Source organism: Anomaloglossus baeobatrachus, chromosome 3 (assembly GCF_048569485.1).
Source record: "Anomaloglossus baeobatrachus isolate aAnoBae1 chromosome 3, aAnoBae1.hap1, whole genome shotgun sequence".
Lineage (NCBI taxonomy): Eukaryota > Metazoa > Chordata > Amphibia > Anura > Aromobatidae > Anomaloglossus > Anomaloglossus baeobatrachus.
The window spans coordinates 689,123,350-689,145,612 of record NC_134355.1 but is presented as its reverse complement, the minus strand read 5'-3'; the positions used below and the strand labels follow the sequence as shown (position 1 = coordinate 689,145,612).

General features: G+C 52.4%; 1 protein-coding gene across 1 annotated transcript in view; it reads right to left on the bottom strand.

Annotated features, from left to right (window-relative positions):
• OTOF (otoferlin) overlaps positions 1 to 22,263 on the bottom strand; it is a 410,132-nt gene that overhangs the window by 143,707 nt on the left and 244,162 nt on the right. Inside the window, exons 6-12 of the mRNA XM_075341675.1 lie at positions 12,618 to 12,691; positions 8,847 to 8,973; positions 8,623 to 8,677; positions 8,398 to 8,529; positions 6,655 to 6,717; positions 6,253 to 6,337; positions 5,741 to 5,900 (exon numbers count right to left, since the gene is read on the bottom strand). Of these exons, the coding sequence (XP_075197790.1) occupies positions 5,741 to 5,900; positions 6,253 to 6,337; positions 6,655 to 6,717; positions 8,398 to 8,529; positions 8,623 to 8,677; positions 8,847 to 8,973; positions 12,618 to 12,691 (696 nt within the window). The remainder of the gene's footprint in view (positions 1 to 5,740; positions 5,901 to 6,252; positions 6,338 to 6,654; positions 6,718 to 8,397; positions 8,530 to 8,622; positions 8,678 to 8,846; positions 8,974 to 12,617; positions 12,692 to 22,263) is intronic.

The window sequence follows — 22,263 nt, the reverse complement described above, 5'->3', positions numbered from 1 at the left end:
GAGATATGTGATAAGATCCTGTCTGCAGCCACCACTAGGGGGAGCTCCCTGTATACAGAGATACATGATAAGATCCTGTCTGCAGCCACCACTAGGGGGAGCTCCCTGTATACAGAGATACATGATAAGATCCTGTCTGCAACCACCACTAGGGGGAGCTCCCTGTATACAGAGATACATGATAAGATCCTGTCTGCAGCCACCACTAGGGGGAGCTCCCTGTATACAGAGATACATGATAAGATCCTGTCTGCAGCCACCACTAGGGGGAGCTCACTGTATACAGAGATACATGATAAGATCCTGTCTGCAGCCACCACTAGGGAGAGCTCCCTGTATACAGAGATACATGATAAGATCCTGTCTGCAGCCACCACTAGGGGGAGCTCCCTGTATACAGAGATACATGATAAGATCCTGTCTGCAGCCACCACTAGGGGGAGCTCCCTGTATACAGAGATACATGATAAGATCCTGTCTGCAGCCACCACTAGAGGGAGCTCCCTGTATGCAGAGATACATGATAAGATCCTGTCTGCAGCCACCACTAGGGGGAGCTTCCTGTATACAGAGATACATGATAAGATCCTGTCTGCAGCCACCACTAGGGGGAGCTCCCTGTATACAGAGATACATGATAAGATCCTGTCTGCAGCCACCACTAGGGGGAGCTCCCTGTATACAGAGATACATGATAAGATCCTGTCTGCAGTCACCACTAGGGGGAGCTCCCTGTATGCAGAGATACATGATAAGATCCTGTCTGCAGCCACCACTAGAGGGAGCTCCCTGTATGCAGAGATACATGATAAGATCCTGTCTGCAGCCACCACTAGGGGGAGCTTCCTGTATACAGAGATACATGATAAGATCCTGTCTGCAGCCACCACTAGGGGGAGCTCCCTGTATACAGAGATACATGATAAGATCCTGTCTGCAGCCACCACTAGGGGGAGCTCCCTGTATACAGAGATACATGATAAGATCCTGTCTGCAGCCACCACTAGGGGGAGCTCCCTGTATACAGAGATACATGATAACATTCTGTCTGCAGCCACCACTAGGGGGAGCTCCCTGTATGCAGAGATACATGATAAGATCCTGTCTGCAGTCACCACTAGGGGGAGCTCCCTGTATACAGAGATACATGATAAGATCCTGTCTGCAGCCACCACTAGAGGGAGCTCCCTGTATACAGAGATACATGATAAGATCCTGTCTGCAGCCACCACTAGGGGGAGCTTCCTGTATACAGAGATACATGATAAGATCCTGTCTGCAGTCACCACTAGGAGGAGCTCCCTGTATACAGAGATACATGATAAGATCCTGTCTGCAGCCACCACTAGGGGGAGCTCCCTGTATGCAGAGATACATGATAAGATTCTGTCTGCAGCCACCACTAGGGGGAGCTTCCTGTATACAGAGATACATGATAAGATCCTGTCTGCAGTCACCACTAGGAGGAGCTCCCTGTATACAGAGATACATGATAAGATCCTGTCTGCAGCCACCACTAGGGGGAGCTCCCTGTATGCAGAGATACATGATAAGATTCTGTCTGCAGTCACCACTAGGGGGAGCTCCCTGTATACAGAGATACATGATAAGATCCTGTCTGCAGCCACCACTAGGGGGAGCTCCCTGTATACAGAGATACATGATAACATCCTGTCTGCAGCCACCACTAGGGGGAGCTCCCTGTATACAGAGATACATGATAAGATCCTGTCTGCAGTCACTACTAGGGGGAGCTCCCTGTATACAGAGATACATAAGATCCTGTCTGCAGTCACCACTAGGGGGAGCTCCCTGTATACAGAGATACATGATAAGATCCTGTCTGTAGCCACCACTAGGGGGAGCTTCCTGTATACAGAGATACATGATAAGATCCTGTCTGCAGCCACCACTAGAGGGAGCTCCCTGTATACAAAGATACATGATAAGATCCTGTCTGCAGCCACCACTAGGGGGAGCTCCCTGTATACAGAGATACATGATAAGATCCTGTCTGCAGTCACCACTAGGGGGAGCTCCCTGTATGCAGAGATACATGATAAGATCCTGTCTGCAGTCACCACTAGGGGGAGCTCCCTGTATACAGAGATACATGATAAGATCCTGTCTGCAGTCACCACTAGGGGGAGCTCCCTGTATGCAGAGATACATGATAAGATCCTGTCTGCAGCGACCACTAGGGGGAGCTCCCTGTATACAGAGATACATGATAAGATCCTGTCTGCAGGAACGATAATTGAGAATGGACCCCCATGTCACTGATGAGCGATTTTGTTTATATCTATTGATGCTTCTTCTCATATTTCGTCCAGATTTCGCCCCCTCTCCCGGAGCCCCCGCAGCTCCCCCGCATTGCCGGCTCTGCCTCCCGGTTATTGGGAGCCTTTGGCCTTAATTAATAGTGATAATAATTGAATGAAATCTCTGGTAATCTCCTCATCCTCAGACCTCCATTATTAGAGCGGCTGGATGTGACGGCGCTCCGTTATATCACAGCCCGGGGGAGTACACAGGACTCGTGTGCTGTGACCTGGATTTCTGGCCCCCGCTCCTCATCGCTGTGGGTTAGTTAGAGATATGAGGATTAGATAACTGCGACCTGAAGCGAGGCGGTAATATTAGTAATTACAGGAGAATACTGCATATATTACACTGCATATATGACACTGCATGGTCATCATAGCAACCTGCAGTATGGGTATTAGACACCACGACAAGCTAAGCTCCGCCCTCTTATGTAAGATCCGTACCCTCAGGTAGAATCCACCTTTTAGGTAAGCTCCGCCTTTCTAGGTAAAATCTGCTCTCTTTGGTAATCTCCCCCCCTCTTTGGTGAACTACGTCTTCTTACGTAAGGTCAGCCTTGGTAAGCTCCACCCTCTTAGGTAAGCTCCACCTTCTTAGGTAAGCTCAGCCTTCTCAGGTAAGCTCAGGTTTCTATAGCGTAAAGTCCACACTTTTATGTAAGCCCAGTCTTCTCCGCTAAGCTCAGCGTTCTTAGGTAAGAGTCACGCTCTTATGTAAGCTCACCCTTCTTTGGTAGACTCCACTATCTTAGATAAGATCTGCTCTTAGATACACTCCATGCTCTTAGGTAAGTTCTGTTCTTTTAAGAAAGCTTTACCCTCTTGGGGAAATTCTACCCACTGATAAGCGTCACCCTCTTAGGTAAGCATCGTACTCTTAGGAAAGAGTCGCCCTCTTAGGTAAGAGTCGCCCTCTTAGGCAAGAGTCGCCCTCTTAGGCAAGAGTCGCCCTCTTAGGTAAGAGTCGCCCTCTTAGGTAAGAGTCGCCCTCTCAGGTAAGCGTCGCCCTCTCAGGTAAGCGTCGCCCTCTCAGGTAAGCGTCGCCCTCTCAGGTAAGCGTCGCCCTCTCAGGTAAGCGTCGCCCTCTCAGGTAAGCGCCGCCCTCTTTGGTAAGTGTGATGCCCCTGGACTATTCAGGTTGTCACAAGGTACTGCACAAACTGCCCTCCCTGTGCGGTATCCAACCCCCCATGGTTCTGGGTCTCCATTCTGCAGTACTGCCTCCATCAGCATTCCCAAATTCTAGATACACTTTGCACCACACCTGTCAGGCACACTAGTGGGCTGCTTAAACAGGAATAGGGCCGCCCACCTAGGGGTCAGACAGGGAGGTGGGAGGTGTCAGAGCAGTCGAGTAGTAACCCTCGAGCTGTGAGGAGCTCTGAGGAAGTTGGGAGTTGGAGCTCCCAGGGGAGAAGTAAACTAGGTCGCAGACAGTGATCTGGACCTAGAGAAGTCGGATCCCCAGTCACAGGGGATTGAGGCTAGGTGCCTGAGACCTGTCAAGGAGGATGGTCAGCAGCCTAGTCCTATCACCGGTCCGGGACCGAAGGCACGACAGGGTACACGGACTCTAGGTCGGGGAGAAGCTTTAGGCAACCCGGCAATTAACCTGCGGAGAACAGGGCCTTTATGGACAGTTCCCACCAGCGCAGAGATCGGGGGCACTAGCGGGGGAGGGGGATAGGGCTTTCCTAGCAAGCAGCCCACTGAAATCCCAAGTGTGAGCCCCTGAGAGCAGGCTCCTTCACTTAGCCACAGTGGGGTGCGGGGCCTGGAAAGCTCCAAGCTACCGGGCCACAACGGATAATCTAAAACTTAGTGCCAGGAGGCAGGTTACGGACCACCAGGCAGTGCTGCCCCCGAGAGGCAACGGCAGTCAGAGACTTGGTTTACCCTGTTGTCAGCGTCTGCTTCATTGCTGAGTGAGTACCCGTCTGACCACTGCACTGCATCCCCGCATCCTCCCACCAGAGTCCCGGGGCCTACCCCTACCCATGGAGGGCAACATCACCAAGCTGCTCCACTCCATCACCCCGGGTACTCCCAACGGCAGTGACAGTACTCCCCAATTACCGCACACTGTAAATACTCCCTTTCCATTTGAGTGTGGCCCCTAAGCCCCCGGGTCTGGAGACCCTCGAGCCATGAATGATCACCACCCCCTGGATCCGAGCGGTTCGATCCGCTGCTGGGGCGGCACATAAGCGTCGTCCTCTTTGGTAAGCGTCGTCCTCTTTGGTAAGCGTCGTCCTCTTTGGTAAGCGTCGTCCTCTTTGGTAAGCGTCGTCCTCTTTGGTAAGCGTCGTCCTCTTTGGTAAGCGTCGTCCTCTTTGGTAAGCGTCGTCCTCTTTGGTAAGCGTCGTCCTCTTTGGTAAGCGTCGTCCTCTTTGGTAAGCGTCGTCCTCTTTGGTAAGCGTCGTCCTCTTTGGTAAGCGTCGTCCTCTTTGGTAAACGTCGTCCTCTTTGGTAAGCGTCGTCCTCTTTGGTAAGCGTCGTCCTCTTTGGTAAGCGTCGTCCTCTTTGGTAAGCGTCGTCCTCTTTGGTAAGCGTCGTCCTCTTTGGTAAGCGTCGTCCTCTTTGGTAAGCGTCGTCCTCTTTGGTAAGCGTCGTCCTCTTTGGTAAGCGTCGTCCTCTTTGGTAAGCGTCGTCCTCTTTGGTAAGCGTCGTCCTCTTTGGTAAGCGTCGTCCTCTTTGGTAAGCGTCGTCCTCTTTGGTAAGCGTCGTCCTCTTTGGTAAGAGTCGTCCTCTTTGGTAAGCGTCGTCCTCTTTTGTAAGCGTCGTCCTCTTTTGTAAGCGTCGTCCTCTTTTGTAAGCGTCGTCCTCTTTGGTAAGCGTCGTCCTCTTTGGTAAGCGTCGTCCTCTTTTGTAAGCGTCACCCTCTTTTGTAAGAGTCGTCCTCTTTGGTAAGCGTCGTCCTCTTTGGTAAGCGTCATCCTCTTTGGCAAGCGTCGCACCTCTTTGGCAAGCGTCGTCCTCTTTGGCAAGCGTCGTCCTCTTTGGCAAGCGTCGCCCTCTTTGGTAAGCGTCGCCCTCTTTGGTAAGCGTCGCCCTCTTTGGTAAGCGTCGCCCTCTTTGGTAAGCGTCGCCCTCTTTGGTAAGCGTCGCCCTCTTTGGTAAGCTCCACCTTCTTAGGTAAGCGACGTCCTCTTTGGTAAGTCATCCTCTTAGGTAATCTGTTCTTTTAGGAAAGCTTTAGTCTCATTGGTAACCTTCATATGCTCTTCAGTAACCTCTTCCCTATAGGTAAGATCCGTCCTCTTAGCCAAGCTTTGCCTTCTTAAGTAAGCCCCTCCCTCTTAGGTAAGCTCCACCCCTTTCTCTGAACCATGGTAGTGGCGGTCTCAGCTTGTTATGGGCCCGATGTGTACCCCATATCTGCAGCAGTCGTGCGATCCTTCCCAGTAACTCACCCCTCAATGTCGTCCTCGTCGGTCTCGTTTGATTTATGGGGCGTCTTTATGTTGTCCCCTTTCCCGACCACGGCGATGTCACATTTGAGGTACCCTTTCACCCCGGCAGTGATGTCATCGGGGTCGGAGAGGATGGCCCACTTGTGGTAGAACTGGTGCTCTGTGGAGACCAAGGCACATGAGGTTATTATCAGCATATGTAACAACATGTGAAATGCAAATTCTGTATAACTAGGCCCTGCCTACAGGAGCGCCCCAAACACCCACTTTTGGGGTAGTTTTGACAACCATGCCCTTTTGTGGAATTGCTATAATTAACATGGGACTATTGCAGCACAGTCACTTCTGTACAGCCTGGCTGCAATACCGCACAAAGCCTGAAGACAAGGGTGGCGCTGTTTCTAGGAGATAATGACTCTATTGTTCTAATCCCGGACACTCCCTTTAATATTTTGGGTAATAAGAGGATCACTGCCCATCTCCTGCCTCGCGGGTCCAGGGCAGACACTTACCCGGCTGAGTATACACCGTCCCCACGTCCAACTTAAAGGCGCCGACTAAGGTCCCGCTGCGCAGCATGTTCTTGGAGTGCATGACCTGTGAGGGGTAAAGATCAGTCAGCGATACACTGGCACCTCGAATATCTGTGACCCCTCCGTGACAGATCCAGCAATGTCGGGTACATCTGCAGACCATCGGATGCCTCTGGGGGCTGCACATCCTTATACTGCTGGCGGATCTGATCACCCTCCATCGAGAGCAGCGGCGCCTGCTCCTCCACATGTATCATTAACCCGCTGCATTCTCTCCATGGCTGGGAATAAAATCAGTGCCCCCCAGAGGTAGAGACAGGGACCCCCGGACAAGGGCTTTATGGGGGAGCTGTGGGTGTGACACAAGGACCCTCTACTTACCGATAGTTTGATTATTTTGTCGAACATCACGTCTGGAGGCACATGAAAGTCAAAGACAAAGTACTGGGGGGGAAAGGGAGATACCATGAGTGAGCAAGAGATCTGCACACTCCTGTAATACTCTGTGCTGCTGAGAATCTACAGATCCCCCAATTTAACTCCCAGTGACTGCTCACAATATCAACATCTCCTGAAACACTCTGTGCTGCTGGAGACCCTGCTCCTTCCTCTATGTAACCTTTCACAGGATCAGCACAGTCCTCCTGAAACACTCTGTGCTGCTGGAGACCCTGCTCCTTCCTCTATGTAACCTCTCACAGGATCAGCACCATCCTCCTGAAATACTCTGTGCTGCTGGAGACCCTGCTCCTTCCTCTATGTAACCTCTCACAGGATCAGCACCATCCTCCTGAAACACTCTGTGCTGCTGGAGACCCTGCTCCTTCCTCTATGTAACCTCTCACAGGATCAGCACTGTCTTCCTGAAACACTCTGTGCTGCTGTAGACCCTGCCCCTTCCTATATGTAACCTCTCAGGATCAGCACTGTCCTCCTGAAAGACTCTGTGCTGCTGGAGACCCTGCTCCTTCCACTCTGAAGTTTAACGTTGTGATTTCCAGCTGGAGCAGTGCACTCCTCTTCTGAAATACTCTGTGCTGCTGACAATGTATGCAACCCACTGTGTAATTCTCAGTGACCTCTCGCAACATCAACATGTCCTGAAACACTCTGTGCTGCTGGGGGACCCTGCTCCTGCTGCTATGTAACGCGCAGTTTGTGACCTCTCAGTAGATCAGCACAATCTGCTCCTGAAACGCTCTGTGCTGCAGTGGACTCTTCTCCTTCCACTATGTCTCTCTTAATCTGTGACCTCCTACTGTCCTGTCCTGAAACACTCTGTGCTGCGGTGGACTCTTCTCCTTCCACTATGTCTCTCTTAATCTGTGTCCTCCTACTCTCCTGTCCTGAAACACTCTGTGCTGCGGTGGACTCTTCTCCTTCCATTATGTCTCTCTTGATCTGTGACCTCCTACTGTCCTGTCCTGAAATACTCTGTGCTGCGGTGGACTTTATTCCTTCCACTATGTCTCTCTTAATCTGTGACTCCCTATACTCCTGAAACACTCTGTGCTGCAGTGGACTCTATTCCTTCTACTATGTCTCTCTTGATCTGTGTCCTCCTACTCTCCTGTCCTGAAATACTCTGTGCTGCGGTGGACTTTATCCTTCCACTATGTTTCTGTTGATCTATGACCTCCTACTCTCCTGTCCTGAAACATTCTGTGCTGCGGTGGACTTTATCCTTCCACTATGTCTCTTTTGATCTGTGACCTCCTACTGTCCTGTCCTGAAACACTCTGTGCTGCGGTGGACTTTATCCTTCCACTATGTCTCTCTTAATCTGTGACCTCCTACTGTCCTGTCCTGAAACACTCTGTGCTGCGGTGGACTTTATCCTTCCACTATGTCTCTCTTGATCTGTGACTTCCTACTCTCCTGTCCTGAAACACTCTGTGCTGCAGTGGACTCTATTCCTTCTACTATGTCTCTCTTGATCTGTGTCCTCCTACTGTCCTGTCCTGAAACACTCTGTGCTGCGGTGGACTTTATCCTTCCACTATGTCTCTCTTAATCTGTGACCTCCTACTGTCCTGTCCTGAAACATTCTGTGCTGCGGTGGACTCTTCTCCTTCCACTATGTCTCTCTGGAGGTTGGAGGCCACACCTCTGCCGCTGTCTCACCTCATTGTAGTAGGGGCAGTTGGTGGACTCTTTCATCGATGTGTATTTCTTCTCTTCGCCCACTTCCACGCACACCACGGGGTCCATGTTGAGCCCCACCAGCTGACGCGCCTCGATCACCGTGATGCTGACCTGTGGGGGTCACAGAAGAGGGTGACGGACACCATGGAGGATGGGGTCCTCACGTCACAGATGGGGGGGACCTGGCCCCGGGGGGGCACTTACTTGGTAATCCATCGGCCGCCCGGCGCTCGGCTCCATTTTGATATCGGGCTTGGCCCTATTAGGAGAGACCACCATCAGTCTGCTGTCCCCCCGAGATCAGGACTATACGAAAAAGACCTCAAAGCACAAACTTGGGGCCACGAGAAGACCCAGACCACCGACCCCCCCACAAGGGAGTCCTGACACTGGTCTCATGACTCTCCCCCCATTGGACGCACAGTTACCTCTTATTGGAGACATTGGTTGTGAGCGCGGTGACAGAGGCCAGGGATATGGTGTCGGGGTCCAGGCCTCCACCTAGGCGGATTGCTTTTCGGTCCAGATCCTCAGTCTCCAGGATGGCGGGTTCATCTAAAGAGACAGAGGATGAAAGGGTTAAAGTCGGAGAGATTGAATCAGATTATATTATGTGACTCGATTAAGGATTGAAACAATGTATGTGATTCTTCATAGATACTCCACTGAATATGGAATTACAGCGGCGCGAGTATGGCCCAGAGGATAAACGGCCCAGAGGATAGACGGCCCAGAGGATGAGCGGCCCAGAGGATGCGCGGCCCAGAGGATGCGCGGCCCAGAGGATGCGCGGCCCAGAGGATGCGCGGCCCAGAGGATGCGCGGCCCAGAGGATGCGCGGCCCAGAGGATGCGCGGCCCAGAGGATGCGCGGCCCAGAGGATGCGCGGCCCAGAGGATGCGCGGCCCAGAGGATGCGCGGCCCAGAGGATGAGCGGCCCAGAGGATGAGCGGCCCAGAGGATGAGCGGCCCAGAGGATAGACGGCCCAGAGGATAGACGGCCCAGAGGATAGACGGCCCAGAGGATGAGCGGCCCAGAGGATAGACGGCCCAGAGGATAGACGGCCCAGAGGATAGACGGCCCAGAGGATAGACGGCCCAGAGGATAGACGGCCCAGAGGATAGACGGCCCAGAGGATAGACGGCCCAGAGGATGAGCGGCCCAGAGGATAGACGGCCCAGAGGATAGACGGCCCAGAGGATAGACGGCCCAGAGGATGAGCGGCCCAGAGGATGCACAGCCCAGAGGATGCACGGCCCAGAGGATGCACAGCCCGGAGGATAGACGGCCCAGAGGATGAGCGGCCCAGAGGATGCACAGCCCAGAGGATGCACGGCCCAGAGGATGCACAGCCCGGAGGATGCACGGCCCGGAGGATGCACGGCCCAGAGGATGCACGGCCCAGAGGATGCACGGCCCAGAGGATGCACGGCCCAGAGGATGCACGGCCCAGAGGATGAGCGGCCCAGAGGATGAGCGGCCCAGAGGATAGACGGCCCAGAGGATGCACGGCCCAGTGGATGTGTGGCGCCCCTGAGGCTTCCGTCACCACAGAGACATTGCACCTCAGCCAGAGGTGTGATGTCCCATCCTGGGTAAGGAAAGGAGTAAACGCCGGTCCACAGGCAAATTTACACTACACCCATTGTTAGGCATACACAGGGACCGGGGATAGTGGCAGCAACCCTCCCATGCTGCATGCTGGGGGGGGGCTGTAAGACCCATTCCTTCTCCCATAGGGTGGGGTTTAGCAACTGGGTGGGTGGGAGGAGCCAACAGCTAGAGAGAGCAGAGACAGGAAGGTCAAGTTTAGTCAGATAGAGTTTGGAGTTGAAGGGAGTGAGAGGTCTGCGGGAGGCAGAGGAGGCAGATAGTCTGAGAGAGGAGAGGAGTGAAACAGCCAGAGAAAGTGACGCTTCCTGGTGGAGACCCTGAGGCCTAGATAGGCTCAGGTGACACCACAGCAGAACACCACAGAAAGGATTCCAGGGCCACTGCAAAGCTTTCCAGCTTGTGGCCTGTTCCACTAAGGGCCCTGTCACACACAGAGATAAATCTGCGGCAGATCTGTGGTTGCAGTGAAATTGTGGACAATCAGTGCCAGGTTTGTGGCTGTGTACAAATGGAACAATATGTCCATGATTTCACTGCAACCACAGATCTGCCAAAGATTTATCTCTGTGTGTGACGGGGCCTTAAGACTCAGAGGTTCCCAACTCCAGTCCTCAAGGCACTCCAACAGTGCATGTTTTCAGGATTTCTTTAGCATTGCATGGGTGTTAATTTAATCACCTGCAAAGGTGCTGAATCCATCACCTGTGCAATACTAAGGAAATCCTGAAAACATGCACTGTTGGTGTGCCTTGAGGACTGGAGTTTGGAACCCCTGCACTAAGTCATCGGGTGGAGGGATCAGGCTGCATACAGGGAACGGTCCCTAGAAACTGGAGGAAGAGAAGTCATTTCCAAAGGTGAACACCAAGGCCCAGGGTGGTTGCAAGCGCCCAAGGCCACATCCCACTGTAGAACCTCTGGGAAGAGGGCAGAGTACCATCCAGGCAAGCCTTCTTGTCCAGAACCTATAGTGGAGGCCAAGACAGGTTCATCCAGCAAAGGCAAGGCTTTCAAGACAGCCAAGGGAAGAGACACAACAGAGGGGTGCACCGCCATTTATTCCCAGATCTACCCGGGATCGGCGGAGGTCCCTGAGAGTGGGTCCCAGCAGTCCAAAGGCACCAGTGTGCTACAACCCAGGAACTGTGAGTAAACATCTTGAAACTGCACCTCCTGGTGTTGCCTCCATTATTTCGCCTGCACTGCAGCATCTACAACACCCTCATAGACTCTTACAAGCACCAACGGTTGCCCCGGGGCACCGCTCCACCTATGGGGAGCAGGACCATACAAGCTGCCATTCCACAAGCCCCGGAGGCCCCATACAGCAGCGGCGGCTCCATAGCCGCAATCCACAGGTGGCGTCACGAATAACCTACAAACTTTATTATATATCACCACCACCATCACTGCCATATTAGTTGACCCCGCCAGGGTCACGGAGCCGGGCCCCGCCACCACTGACTACCCCCGGACTAGTCCGGCCCGGCACCGGGTGTCCCATAGCCCTGGGGTGGGCGAGTCAGATGCACGACCCAGAGGATGCACGACCCAGAGGATGCACGGCCCAGAGGATGCACGGCCCAGAGGATGCACGGCCCAGAGGATGCACGGCCCAGAGGATGCACGGCCCAGAGGGTAAATGGCTTAGAAGATGAATAGCACAGAGGATGCCATTACCGTGATGGTAAGGGTCACTTGTGTACTCACTCAGTTCAATAACGCTGACACCAACAACTGTGGTAATCCAACGTTCTGGACACCGCTGCTCCTGAGAGGGAGTACGCCTGGATCCCGTGCCCGTTGGTGTTGCCTGTTAGTCTGTGACCTTTGCCTTGGCACCTAGTTTCCTGGTTTGGTCCCTTGAGTATAAAACTGGTTGGGTCCCGCTCACCCGTATGGCTAACTGGGTGAGCTTGCTCTCAGGGTTCACGCTTGGGATTTTCTGGACCGTGTAGTGGGAAAGTCCTATCCCCCTCGTTGCGCTAGTACCCCGATTTTGGAGCGGGAGGAGAACGGATCTTGAAGATTCCGTCCTCGTCGGGTAAATTGTCAGGACAACTGAAGCTTTTTCCTGACCTAGGGTCCACATACCCTGTTGTGCCCTGGACCCTGCCCGGTGATGACACAAGGCCCCCAGCTGTCCTCCTCGAAAGTCCGTTCCCCTTGTCACGATCACCTGCGACCGGGCTTCAGCTCCTACCAGGCCCAGACCAACGTCTGCCACCTAGTAGTTCATGGAGCCCCACTTCTGACCTCTCCTCTCGAGGTCACCACTCAACTGACTGTCTCCTAACACTCCTGACCTCCCCTAACCAACCCCCCAAGTGGGCGACCCTATTCCACTCAGGCCGTCCGCTGGTGTCTGGTGGGAGTGGTGCAGAGTGTTCCTAGGATTTTGATTAGCTTGTTCTTGGCAACACCAAAGGTCAGGGACCCGTAACCAAGGAGGAGATGTATATTGTACAGAAGGGCAGATTGCACAATACCCTGTGACGACCTGATAGGCCGGGGTGTCACACCTGCATTAATGAATCATCATGGGGTGGAGACCTGGACTGGCCGCCGGCCGGGGTCGCATTACCTTGCTTCCTGCCGTCTTCCTTTGGGGGTCGAGTCTTCCCGAGCTTCATGGCAGAGAATACACCTTTACCGACTCTGTGGAATGAGAGTGCAGGAGTCAGACAATATCCACAGCAGGTGACGATCCCCTACAGGTGGAGCAGCAAGGACCCTCCACCGACTTACCGACCCAACTGCGAGCAGAGTGCTCAATATCGAAAGGAGATCTATCCAGAGAATTGAGAGGCCTTGGGAGACTCAATCATTGTTACCAGGAGAACCACAACATTTTGTACATCTTAAATAATTTTTGAGGACAATTCAAACTCCACCCAGTCTTTTACACAAAACCATAACATTCCCCACAGAGGAGTTTGATGGCCGCACTCTAATGTGAGTGAGGTAGCCATATGTGGACATCGAGCGAGTACTGGGACTTCCTGCTGTGAGAGGGAGAAGAAGAGCAGTCTGCTTTAATAACTACTACATTGACCACACTGTATGGTGATGCCAGCAAAAAGGTAGGAGACACGGAGTGTGGAGGATCAGTCCTGGTCCAGGAGGTGAGGGATTTTTTCCATTTCTTTAGGCCCAGTAGTGGACAACCCCTTTAAGCTGCAGTCATCTTACTGAACTGAAATCAAATACGGTAATTCCCAATGAAAACAATAGTCCCAATCCCTTCCAAAAGCCACTAGTTCTCTAGTAGCACCTCTCTTATATTGGCCATGAAGTACCTCTGTCCTCATATCAGTTCATGAGTAACTACAGTAGTTACATCATATCCGCCCATGTGTAGCTCTTCCCTCATATCCGCCCGTGTGTAGTTCCTCCCTCATATCCGTCCGTGTATAGCTCTTCCCTCATACCCACCCATGTGTAGCTCTTCCCTCATATCCGCCCGTGTAGTTCTTCCCTCGTATCCACCCATGTGTAGCTCTTCCCTCATATCTACCCGTGTGTAGCTCTTCCCTCATATCCGCCCGTGTGTAGCTCTTCCCTCATACCCACCCGTGTGTAGCTCTTCCCTCATATCCGCCCGTGTGTAGCTCTTCCCTCATACCCACCCATGTGTAGCTCTTCCCTCATATCCGCCCGTGTGTAGCTCTTCCCTCATATCCGCCCGTGTGTAGCTCTTCCCTCATATCCGCCCGTGTAGTTCTTCCCTCGTATCCACCCATGTGTAGCTCTTCCCTCATATCCGCCCATGTGTAGTTCTTCCCTCATATCCGCCCGTGTGTAGCTCTTCCCTCATACCCACCCATGTGTAGCTCTTCCCTCATATCCACCCGTGTGTAGCTCTTCCCTCATATCCACCCGTGTGTAGCTCTTCCCTCATATCCGCCCGTGTGTAGCTCTTCCCTCATATCCGCCCGTGTGTAGCTCTTCCCTCATATCCGCCCGTGTGTAGCTCTTCCCTCATATCCGCCCGTGTGTAGCTCTTCCCTCATACCCACCCGTGTGTAGCTCTTCCCTCATACCCGCCCGTGTGTAGCTCTTCCCTCATACCCACCCATGTGTAGCTCTTCCCTCATATCCACCCGTGTGTAGCTCTTCCCTCATATCCACCCGTGTGTAGCTCTTCCCTCATATCCGCCCGTGTGTAGCTCTTCCCTCATACCCGCCCGTGTGTAGCTCTTCCCTCATATCCGCCCGTGTGTAGCTCTTCCCTCATACCCACCCATAGGTAACCCTTCCCTCATACCCACCCATAGGTAACCCTTCCCTCATACCCAGCCATAGGTAGCCCTTCCCTCATACCCACCCATAGGTAGCCCTTCCCTCATACCCACCCATAGGTAGCCCTTCCCTCATACCCACCCATAGGTAGCTCATCTCTCATACCCACCCATAGGTAGCTTATCTCTCATACCCACCCATAGGTAGCCCTTCCCTCATACCCACCTATAGGTAACCCTTCCCTCATACCCACCCATAGGTAGCTCATCCCTCATACCCACCCATAGGTAGCTCATCCCTCATACCCACCCATAGGTAGCTCATCCCTCATACCCACCCATAGGTAGCCCTTCCCTTATACCCACCCATAGGTAGCCCTTCGTTCATACCCACCCATAGGTAGCTCATCCCTCATACCCACCCATAGGTAGCCCTTCCCTCACACCCACCCATAGGTAGCTCATCCCTCATACCCACCCATAGGTAGCCCTTCCCTCATACCCACCCATAGGTAGCCCTTCCCTTATACCCACCCATAAGTAGCCCTTCCCTCACACCCACCCATAGGTAGCCCTTCCCTCACACCCACCCATAGGTAGCCCTTCCCTCACACCCACCCATAGGTAGCCCTTCCCTCATACCCACCCATAGGTAACCCTTCCCTCATACCCACCCATAGGTAACCCTTCCCTAATACCCACCCATAGGTAGCCCTTCCCTTATACCCACCCATAGGTAGCCCTTCGTTCATACCCACCCATAGGTAGCTCATCCCTCATACCCACCCATAGGTAGCCCTTCCGTCACACCCACCCATAGGTAGCTCATCCCTCATACCCACCCATAGGTAGCCCTTCCCTCACACCCACCCATAGGTAGCTCATCCCTCACACCCACCCATAGGTAGCCCTTCGTTCATACCCACCCATAGGTAGCTCATCCCTCATACCCACCCATAGGTAGCCCTTCCCTCACACCCACCCATAGGTAGCTCATCCCTCATACCCACCCATAGGTAGCCCTTCCCTCACACCCACCCATAGGTAGCTCATCCCTCACACCCACCCATAGGTAGCTCATCCCTCATACCCACCCATAGGTAGCCCTTCGTTCATACCCACCCATAGGTAGCTCATCCCTCATACCCACCCATAGGTAGCCCTTCCCTCACACCCACCCATAGGTAGCTCATCCCTCACACCCACCCATAGGTAGCTCATCCCTCATACCCACCCATAGGTAGCCCTTCGTTCATACCCACCCATAGGTAGCTCATCCCTCATACCCACCCATAGGTAGCCCTTCCCTCACACCCACCCATAGGTAGCTCATCCCTCATACCCACCCATAGGTAGCCCTTCCCTCACACCCACCCATAGGTAGCTCATCCCTCACACCCACCCATAGGTAGCTCATCCCTCATACCCACCCATAGGTAGCCCTTCCCTCACACCCACCCATAGGTAGCCCTTCCCTCATACCCACCCATAGGTAGCCCTTCCCTCATACCCACCCATAGGTAGCCCTTCCCTCATACCCACCCATAGGTAACCCTTTCCTCATACCCACCCATAGGTAACCCTTTCCTCATACCCACCCATAGGTAACCCTTTCCTCATACCCACCCATAGGTAGCCCTTCCCTCATACCCACCCATAGGTAGCCCTTCCCTCATACCCACCCATAGGTAGCCCTTCCCTCATACCCACCCATAGGTAGCCCTTCCCTCATACCCACGCATAGGTAGCCCTTCCCTCATACCCACGCATAGGTAGCCCTTCCCTCATACCCACCCATAGGTAGCCCTTCCCTCACCCATGAAAAGTCACTGTGTTAAAGGAGATTTGTCTACTCTGTGTATTCAGATAAATCTCTGATAAAGCAGAGATCAAGAGAAAAAGACATTTTCCCAAATAAGTAAATGCTGCCACTACTGTACACCGGGGTTTGGGCGCTATTCACATGGCCGTATTATGTACGCAGCACCCAGACCTCTCACATATCACTGTGGCCACCTCCTGACCAGACGGCTGAGCGCATGTAATAAGAGCCGTGCTCGCAGGAGCCGGCACCGTCTTCATAACTCAACTACTAATTATCCTTGTCCTGAAAATCAATATTTGCCGGATTGTGTAAATCTGCTCATGAGCGTTTGCTTTCCGTGACTCAGGACAGGCAGATGCTGCGATGTTTGGACTGCGAATCCGGAATATTCTCTCCGGTACCCCGGGACTGTCCCAGAGGATCGGACCGCGAATATTGGGAGAAAAAGCACAAGATTAGATGCAACGCGGCTGCTTTCCTCCCCGCACAGCGCCACACGACTGCACAGGCTGCGGCTGGTACTGCAGCTCAGCGCCTGGACTTTACTTTTGCCCTTTGTCGCCTCTTTTCCAAAATTTTAAGAAAATATATGTTACATTTATACATAGAGACATTTAACTCTCGGAGGCGTCTCATAAATATTTCCTCATTTATAGAACTTAAGTCATCATTTTTATTTATAAATACCATTATCGTCGCAGATCTCCGTATACCGCCGCGTCGTAATGAATGATTAATACCGCGTATAATGGATCTGCCCAGATTTAATTACTCGTTACTTGTTCTTTTTCACAGCTGGATACGTTTCCTCCGCCTTATAATATAGTAATGTAACCGTCCTCCCCCTCCTATTGTATTGTCCCGGCGTGCGAGAGAATCATCTGCTGCCAGGAGGAGTAACCCGAGTGAGACGGAGCGTAGAGAATTCATTAGGAAGCTCAGTCCTGGAGATTATACATCCCAGGACTTGTATGTAATGAAAGGAGCTAGGATTACAGTATGCTGGAATCTACTAAAGTAAGATAAGATTCTGTCTGCAGTCACCACTAGGGGGAGCTCCCTGTATACAGAGATACATGATAAGATCCTGTCTGCAGCCACCACTAGGGGGAGCTCCCTGTATACAGAGATACATGATAAGATCCTGTCTGCAGTCACCACTAGGGGGAGCTCCCTGTATATAGAGATACATGATAAGATCCTGTCTGCAGCCACCACTAGGGGGAGCTCCCTGTATACAGAGATACATGATAAGATCCTGTCTGCAGTCACCACTAGGGGGAGCTCCCTGTATACAGAGATACATGATAAGATCCTGTCTGCAGTCACCACTAGGGGGAGCTCCCTGTATACAGAGATACATGATAAGGTCCTGCCTGCAGCCACCACTAGGGGGAGCTCCCTGTATACAGAGATACATGATAAGATCCTGTCTGCAGCCACCACTAGGGGGAGCTCCCTGTATACAGAGATACATGATAAGATCCTGTCTGCAGCCACCACTAGGGGGAGCTCCCTGTATACAGAGATACATGATAAGATCCTGTCTGCAGTCACCACTAGGGGGGCTCCCTGTATACAGAGATACATGATAAGATCCTGTCTGCAGTCACCACTAGGGGGAGCTCCCTGTATACAGAGATACATGATAAGGTCCTGTCTGCAGCCACCACTAGGGGGAGCTCCCTGTATACAGAGATACATGATAAGATCCTGTCTGCAGCCACCACTAGGGGGAGCTCCCTGTATAGAGAGATACATGATAATATCCTGTCTGCAGCCACCACTAGGGGGAGCTCCCTGTATACAGAGATACATGATAAGATCCTGTCTGCAGCCACCACTAGGGGGAGCTCCCTGTATAGAGAGATACATGATAATATCCTGTCTGCAGCCACCACTAGGGGGAGCTCCCTGTATACAGAGATACATGATAAGATCCTGTCTGCAGCCACCACTAGGGGGAGCTCCCTGTATACAGAGATACATGATAAGATCCTGTCTGCAGCCACCACTAGGGGGAGCTCCCTGTATACAGAGATACATGATAAGATCCTGCCTGCAGCCACCACTAGGGGGAGCTCCCTGTATACAGAGACACATGATAAGATCCTGTCTGCAGTCACCACTAGGGGGAGCTCCCTGTATACAGAGATACATGATAAGATCCTGTCTGCAGCCACCACTAGGGGGAGCTCCCTGTATAGAGATATATGATAAGATCCTGTCTGCAGCCACCACTAGGGGGAACTCCCTGTATACAAAGATACATGATAAGATCCTGTCTGCAGTCACCACTAGGGGGAGCTCCCTGTATTCAGAGATACATGATAAGATCCTGTCTGCAGCCACCACTAGGGGGAGCTCCCTGTATAGAGATACATGATAAGATCCTGTCTGCAGCCACCACTAGGGGGAGCTCCCTGTATACAGAGATACATAAGATCCTGTCTGCAGCCACCACTAGATGGAGCTCCCTGTATACAGAGATACATGATAAGATCCTGTCTGCAGCCACCACTAGATGGAGCTCCCTGTATACAGAGATACATGATAAGATCCTGTCTGCAGCCACCACTAGGGGGAGCTCCCTGTATACAGAGATACATGATAAGATTCTGTCTGCAGCCACCACTAGGGGGAGATCCCTGTATACAGAGATACATGATAAGATCCTGTCTGCAGTCACCACTAGGGGGAGCTCCCTGTATACAGAGATACATGATAAGATCCTGTCTGCAGCTACCACTAGGGGGAGCTCCCTGTATAGAGAGATACATGATAAGATCCTGTCTGCAGCCACCACTAGGGGGAGCTCCCTGTATACAGAGATACATGATAAGATCCTGTCTGCAGCTACCACTAGGGGGAGCTCCCTGTATAGAGAGATACATGATAAGATCCTGTCTGCAGCCACCACTAGGGGGAGCTCCCTGTATACAGAGATACATGATAAGATGCTGTCTGCAGCCACCACTAGGGGGAGCTCCCTGTATACAGAGATACATGATAAGATCCTGTCTGCAGCTACCACTAGGGGGAGCTCCCTGTATAGAGAGATACATGATAAGATCCTGTCTGCAGCCACCACTAGGGGGAGCTCCCTGTATACAGAGATACATGATAAGACCCTGTCTGCAGCCACCACTAAGGGGAGCTCCCTGTATACAGAGATACATGATAAGACCCTGTCTGCAGCCACCACTAGGGGGACCTCCCTGTATAGAGAGATACATGATAATATCCTGTCTGCAGCCACCACTAGGGGGAGCTCCCTGTATACAGAGACACATGATAAGATCCTGTCTGCAGCCACCACTAGGGGGAGCTCCCTGTATAGAGATATATGATAAGATCCTGTCTGCAGCCACCACTAGGGGGAACTCCCTGTATACAAAGATACATGATAAGATCATGTCTGCAGTCACCACTAGGGGGAGCTCCCTGTATACAGAGATACATGATAAGATCCTGTCTGCAGTCACCACTAGGGGGAGCTCCCTGTATACAAAGATACATGATAAGATCCTGTCTGCAGCCACCACTAGGGGGAGCTCCCTGTATACAGAGATACATGATAAGATCCTGTCTGCAGCCACCACTAGGGGGAGCTCCCTGTATACAGAGATACATGATAAGATCCTGTCTGCAGCCACCACTAGGGGGAGCTCCCTGTATACAGAGCTTGTATTCACTCTGCAGCAGAAAAGATAAGAATATCTGTCTCCAAGGCTCGCCGGTATTACACATTTAAAAGACGATCCCTCCTCCCTGATGTAAAAAAAGAATTAAAGGGATTGTCCTCGCCCAGAACAGGAAAAATAGATAAAAAAAAATAGTAATTTGTTAATGCTACGTATTATCAAGAGGCGATTAATAGACCCTCTTTATTGGGTGTGCACCTCTAGGTAATATGAGGCGGCAGGTTTACCAACAGTCCTATGTAAAACCATCATCACATTGGAAGTAGTTGTGCTACGTAACCAACTACTGACAAACTCAGCTCTACTACATCTAACACCGCCACAGCAGCCGGGACACGGCGGTCCACCAGTCAACGACCAACGTGTTCACACGACGACATAGCTAGATCGACGCATTATTATTACTAGTTTCAGATGTAGGAGAGAGGAGTTTGTCATTGGACACAACTTGGGGTGACTTCTCCTGTGTCCCCTTATCAGCTCTACTTCATCTGTCTGTATGATAAAATGCTGTGGAGCAGACCACCAGTACCCACCCCTCCAAAAACATCAGATTCACTTACCGAGAACGGACCCTTCTTCATCAACTCAATGCTCAACCACCTCCAAGGAGCCTTGTCTACGGAGGGTCCTTATTCCTTGTCTCAATGCCAGGCAGGGGCAGAAGAAGCACTGCAGAATCGGAGGGGCTTTATCCCTTGTCTCAATGCCAGGCAGGGGCAGAGGCAGAAGAAGCAGAGCAGAGTCGGAGGGGCTTTATCCCTTGTCTCAATGCCAGGCAGGGGCAGAAGAGGCACTGCAGAATCGGAGGGGCTTTATCCCTTGTCTCAATGCCAGGCAGGGGCAGAAGAGGCACTGCAGAATCGGAGGGGCTTTATCCCTTGTCTCAATGCCAGGCAGGGGCAGAGGCAGAAGAAGCAGAGCAGAGTCGGAGGGGCTTTATCCCTTGTCTCAATGCCAGGCAGGGGCAGAAGAAGCACAGCAGAATCGGAGGGGCTTTATGCCTTGTCTCAATGACAGGCAGGGGCAGAAGAAGCAGAGCAGAGTCGGAGGGGCTTTATCCCTTGTCTCAATGCCAGGCAGGGGCAGAAGAGGTACAGCAGAGTCGGAGGGGCTTGATCCCTTGTCTCAATGCAAGGCAGGGGCAGAAGAGGCACAGCAGAGTCGGAGGGGCTTTATCCCTTGTCTCAATGCCAGGCAGGGGCAGAAGAAGCACAGCAAAGTCGGAGGGGCTTTATCCTTTGTCTCAATGCCAGGCAGGGGCAGAAGAGGTACAGCAGAGTCGGAGGGGCTTGATCCCTTGTCTCAATGCAAGGCAGGGGCAGAAGAGGCACAGCAGAGTCGGAGGGGCTTTATCCCTTGTCTCAATGCCAGGCAGGGGCAGAAGAAGCAGAGCAGAGTCGGAGGGGCTTTATCCTTTGTCTCAATGCCAGGCAGGGGCAGAAGCACAGCAGAGTCGGAGGGGCTTTATCCCTTGTCTCAATGCCAGGCAGGGGCAGAAGAAGAACAGCAAAGTCGGAGGGGCTTTATCCCTTGTCTCAATGCCAGGCAGGGGCAGAAGAAGCACAGCAAACTCGGAGGGGCTTTATACCTTGCCTCAATGCCAGGCAGGGGCAGAAAGGGCACAGAAGAGTCGGAGGCGCTTTACCCCATGTGTCAATACCAGACAGAGGCAAAAGGGGTACAGCAGAGCTGGAGGGTCTTTATCCCTTGTTTAAATGCCAGTTAGGGTCAAAAGGGGCACAGCAGAGTCGGAGGGTCTTTATCCTTTGTCTCAATGCCAGGCAGGTGCAGTAGGAGAAAAGTAGAATCGAGGGTCTTTATCCTAGCAGAGCTGGAGAGGCTTTATCCCATAGCCTTAAGTCGTGGCCTTCTTCTCTCAGACACCATAAGCCAAAAAATATCCCAAAAATATAAGGAAACGGTTTGGGAACAGGTGAAGGGCTTGTCTAAAAGGTACATGGAGAATGACGGCCACCTGATATGGACAATGAATATTGGATGAAGAACCTGAGCCGGGGGCTGGGCCGAGACCTGTAATTGGAAGACGTGACATGGAGAAGTGGATGTGACAGGTGCAGCCATATTGGTCGGGCTCGGTGGAGTAAGCCCCCAGGGTTTGGAGTCTTTGCTCCAATCTTTCCTGCCTGTAGGTAGTAGTGGTGGACCCACATCACATTCCTCTGGTTCCGGAGACGCTGACACTTTTTGTTTCTGGGCCTTGTGAAAGCTGGCGAGGAACCTCAGGTCCGGTTACTTAGGACATGAAATATTTACAGGCAGACAAGACACAGATACGGCTTTGGGTTTCTACTCTTCAATGCGCCTTTTATGCTGCAGATGCTGAGCGTGGGTACAATGTGAGCGGAGAGGAGGGCACAAGATCAGGGACACTCGGTACGTCCCACAGTAATGACAGGGGGGCACGCTGCTCACCTTTCATCACCGCACGTGGCTAAT